The sequence below is a fragment of the Agrilus planipennis genome, unplaced genomic scaffold (genome assembly GCF_000699045.2).
Source record: "Agrilus planipennis isolate EAB-ADULT unplaced genomic scaffold, Apla_2.0 scaffold41, whole genome shotgun sequence".
NCBI classification, from domain to species: Eukaryota; Metazoa; Arthropoda; class Insecta; order Coleoptera; family Buprestidae; genus Agrilus; species Agrilus planipennis.
The window spans coordinates 55109-59072 of record NW_020442445.1 but is presented as its reverse complement, the minus strand read 5'-3'; the positions used below and the strand labels follow the sequence as shown (position 1 = coordinate 59072).

The following is a 3964-nucleotide window of genomic DNA, read 5'->3' as shown; positions in this document are numbered from 1 at the left end:
GGTAATGTTTGGTAAATACAAACATTAGGAATTGAAATCTTTCTATTTTTGGATATCTAAAAATTAATAATTCTTTGTTTTTCTATTCCATTTAAGTTTAATTTTGTGGAAAATAATTTTCATATTATAATTCCTGCTTTAGTACTTGTAGTTAAAAAAACTACACATTATAGGTACCTTTACAACATTTTGTTTTAATTTTTCCATAATTTCTTCCGTCGTGTACAATAAGGTATTCACCCTGTATGAACTAATTTTCGGTGAAGTACAGAGCCATTTCAAACAACTTTGTAGGCGCGTTTTATTTTGAATCTGTAAAAATTATGCAGGTTGGCAAAAATATAAAAAAAATAAAATACTTTTAGAATACCCATGCATCCTCAGATGTCAATTTTTCAGAATTCAAAAGTAAGTTGTAATCAAAATTCTCTTCAAATAGATAAAGCATTTCTTTAAACTAAATATTTATGTAAACTCTGGAATAGCCGATTTACAGACTATACCCGAATTAATAAAAAATAATCGAGTTTTTACTTTGACAGGTAACTTCCATGTTTACAACTATTTTCTAAATGTTGGCGGAATGTCTGTCACGTGATTAATAACTGACCAATGATTTTAGTTTATTTCACCGAGACGTGGCAAGAGAGTACAAATCCTTCCACGTCCGCCATATTGACGTGCACGTCAACTGTAGGGGATATATTTCGTGAATGTGTTAGCATTTTTCTATTTTTGAAGATTTAGAACAAAGAAGTAAGTAAAAAAGTAGTGTGGGTTATATATTTGTGTTAGGTCTGTAAGTATCTTATTTGTAATGTATAATAATGAAATAAATTAACTTGGTTTAACAACGGTATATTGGGAGTTGGTTAAAGGTGGTATCACAAATCGGCATTTTAGATTAGCATTATTTAAAGACGTTATTAACGCAGTTTTGTCTCCTTTTGATGTAAGTATGTACATTATCGCAAACATATCGATATACCGTTTTGTTGTACAGAAGTGCAGAATTTTTTAACCTAAGATCAATATGCCATTTTCATTAACGTGTTTTTTGGTTCAAAAGGGTAGCAGACCGTGAAAAATATTCTCTCTAGTTGTCTATAAATTAGGGATAGATTTTTTGAATGCAAAATCACAAATATTTTTCATTTTAGATATCATCCAAAACCTGGAACCATGGGGAACATGTTTGCAAATTTATTTAAAGGCCTTTTTGGCAAAAAAGAGATGAGGATATTGATGGTAGGACTTGATGCAGCTGGTAAAACAACAATTTTGTATAAATTAAAACTAGGAGAAATTGTTACAACAATTCCTACTATTGGTAAGTAGTATATCATAAATTACAACTGGAAATTGGATTGCAATATTCTAAATTTAGTTTTTTTATTGTATATTTATTGGTTAATTAAAACCAATGACTCATGCAAGGAGAGTTCATTGTCCTTGAAAGTGGCTCACTGTTTCATTATTGTTTATAGGATTTAATGTGGAAACTGTAGAATATAAGAATATAAGCTTTACTGTATGGGATGTAGGTGGTCAGGATAAAATTAGGCCATTATGGAGACATTACTTCCAAAACACACAGGTCAGTGATAACATATTCTTACTGTTGTTGTGTTTCTATATTTTACATGCATTAAAGGTAAAATTGCTTCATTAGACTGCATACCTATGTAGCGAAACATTACTACAAGATAATCTCACTGACAATTTCAAAAGTTAATTGTTTATATAAATTTTGCTGAATTATTTTTATTGTGTAATGCTTTCTAATTTGTGTTAAGTTCCATTCATTATTAATCTAATTCATGTTGTTTATTGTTATCTTTTTTATTATCTTTTGCAGTATATAAGCACTTATATGTCCTAGAATATTTGTTCATGTAGTTATATTCAATTGTTTTTTTTTTTACTACAAACAGTTGAAATATTAAAAATGAAAAAGTAGGTGTAAAGTACCTATAGCAGAAATACATAATTTTAACAAAATCATTTTGTTTGCCAGTTAAAAAGCACCTTTCAACAAAAAGTTTTTTTGCCTTTTTTACATTAGTCACAACATAATAAAATAATTCGTTATTAGGTATTACAATTACTAAATAACTATACAAGTCATAAATGGATAAGATAAAAAATATGTTTGTAATATTTTTTTGATTAAAACTCACTCATTAAATAACTGGAAAGAACTAATATTCTTTATAAATCAAACTTAGATAATGACAGAAAATGTAGTTTTCATTTTTTGAATTGTTATAGAAATTATGTCACTAATGTTTTCATTTATCATTTACATCAGTTTACATTTTGTCTTTATAAAATTAATTTAGCAAATGAATAATTTTGTTTCTATACATTAAAGTTGCTGTAGTTAATTTTTTTTAATTATTTGGGAGAAAATAGTTTTTTGTAATTAAAGATCATTCATAATATAATACAATATATCTAAACTGCATTTAAAACTGAAGTAGTCAGTAGTTTTAAAAGAGTTTACAATTAAGCATGTAGAGTTAAAAAAAATAACATCTTAATGTAGTGTTTAATTGCAGGTCAAATGAATTTGTAATGTGAATAACTATTTTATTCATATATAATAGAACCACTGAATGGTTTTTGTAAAAGTTGTTTTACTGTCTGCTGATTTAAAAAATATAAATGAAAAGATTATAAAGTTATTTGGCTTGTTTTCTTTATTTTTCAGGGCCTCATTTTTGTAGTGGACAGTAATGATAGGGAACGTATAGGTGAGGCAAAGGACGAGTTGATGAGGATGTTAGCTGAAGACGAGTTGAGGGATGCAGTGCTTTTAATATTTGCAAACAAACAGGATTTGCCAAATGCAATGAACGCGGCCGAGATAACAGACAAGTTGGGCTTGCATTCGCTAAGGAACAGAAACTGGTACATTCAAGCCACCTGTGCTACTAGTGGAGATGGTTTATACGAAGGCCTTGATTGGCTTTCTAATCAGTTAAAGAATGCAAATCGTTGAAGTGAAGTGTGTTACGTTTCGCAATCGTTTTTCAGACGATTGTCTTTCGAAAACTGGTTGGACTATCAGTGTTACTGTACCGTATGTTGCAATTATGATATTTTAGCAGTTGTCTGATGTATGATTAAAAACTACAAACTAAATAAACCTATCTGATTTCTAATTATTTTATCGGTGATCGTTTCAGCCCGATCATACATTGGACAAGAGCAACGATAGTGAATATTTTTATAGTGTATTTATGCTTTATTAAAACTTATTTGGTATGAAATGACTTGTGTTGTTTCTCTGCTTCTCCTTTTAATAAAGCAGTTTTTAATTTATTTTAGTTTTGTTATTTCAGGGAAGGATATATAAAGGCCGTATTTGTATATGGAGATTCGTTTTTATTGGAACACATTAGCCTTATTTTAATATACAAAAAATGTAAAACCTAATTGATTTTTATTATGCCCATTTTTAATAAAAGAAACTATTAAAAGACAATGCTAGCTTTTCTTTGCTCTTTATTTATTTCAAAGCAGTGGCATAGGTTTGAACTTTTTTTTGATGAGTTTTTGTATTTGCTGATGACAGTATTTGTGATCCAATAAAAGCGGGCCACCTTGTACATGGAAATTATAGGTTTGTTTTGCTTGGCAAGAATTATGGGAATGGTGGTCTGCTTTTTGGCACTCTGTTAATTATTCGTATAATTTTGTTGGTATAGTGTGCTTTTTTCAGCATAGATTTGTTACTATAGTTTGACTCATCAGCATTTTGATCTGTGATAAATGATACAAGTTTTACTAATTATTTATTAGCATCGTAACTGTGCACCTTTATCTGTACAGACATTAGTTTTGGTGCAAGTGTAGTAAATTTCTACCATTACATAATTAAACTAAACCATGGCAAACTCGTTCCTTTTTCAAGCTAATAAAATATAAGGAATTCTGATTTTAAGTGTTTCGCTAAAAG

The 3964-nt window shown here is 28.9% G+C and overlaps 1 protein-coding gene and 1 long non-coding RNA gene across 3 annotated transcripts; one reads left to right on the top strand and one right to left on the bottom strand.

The window, feature by feature from the left end:
* Positions 1-7: 7 nt before the first annotated feature.
* On the bottom strand, positions 8-571 carry LOC112906390. Its single transcript, XR_003232312.1, has 3 exons — positions 371-571; positions 178-312; positions 8-56 (listed from the first exon to the last, which is right to left on the bottom strand). It is a non-coding gene; the product is annotated as an uncharacterized LOC112906390 (long non-coding RNA).
* A 75-nt stretch (positions 572-646) lies between these two features.
* On the top strand, positions 647-3327 carry LOC108733609 (ADP-ribosylation factor 1). 2 transcript variants are annotated; one of them, XM_018464846.2, is made up of 4 exons: positions 647-756; positions 1161-1330; positions 1488-1597; positions 2714-3327. In XM_018464846.2, the coding sequence occupies exons 2-4, from the start codon at positions 1183-1185 to the stop codon at positions 3002-3004; spliced, it is 549 nt and encodes a 182-aa protein (XP_018320348.1). In that variant the 5' UTR covers positions 647-756; positions 1161-1182; the 3' UTR covers positions 3005-3327. The 2 variants fall into 2 exon arrangements, with proteins under 2 accessions (XP_018320348.1, XP_018320349.1); XM_018464847.2 differs by lacking the exon at positions 647-756 and adding an exon at positions 781-799.
* The last annotated feature ends 637 nt before the right edge of the window (positions 3328-3964 follow it).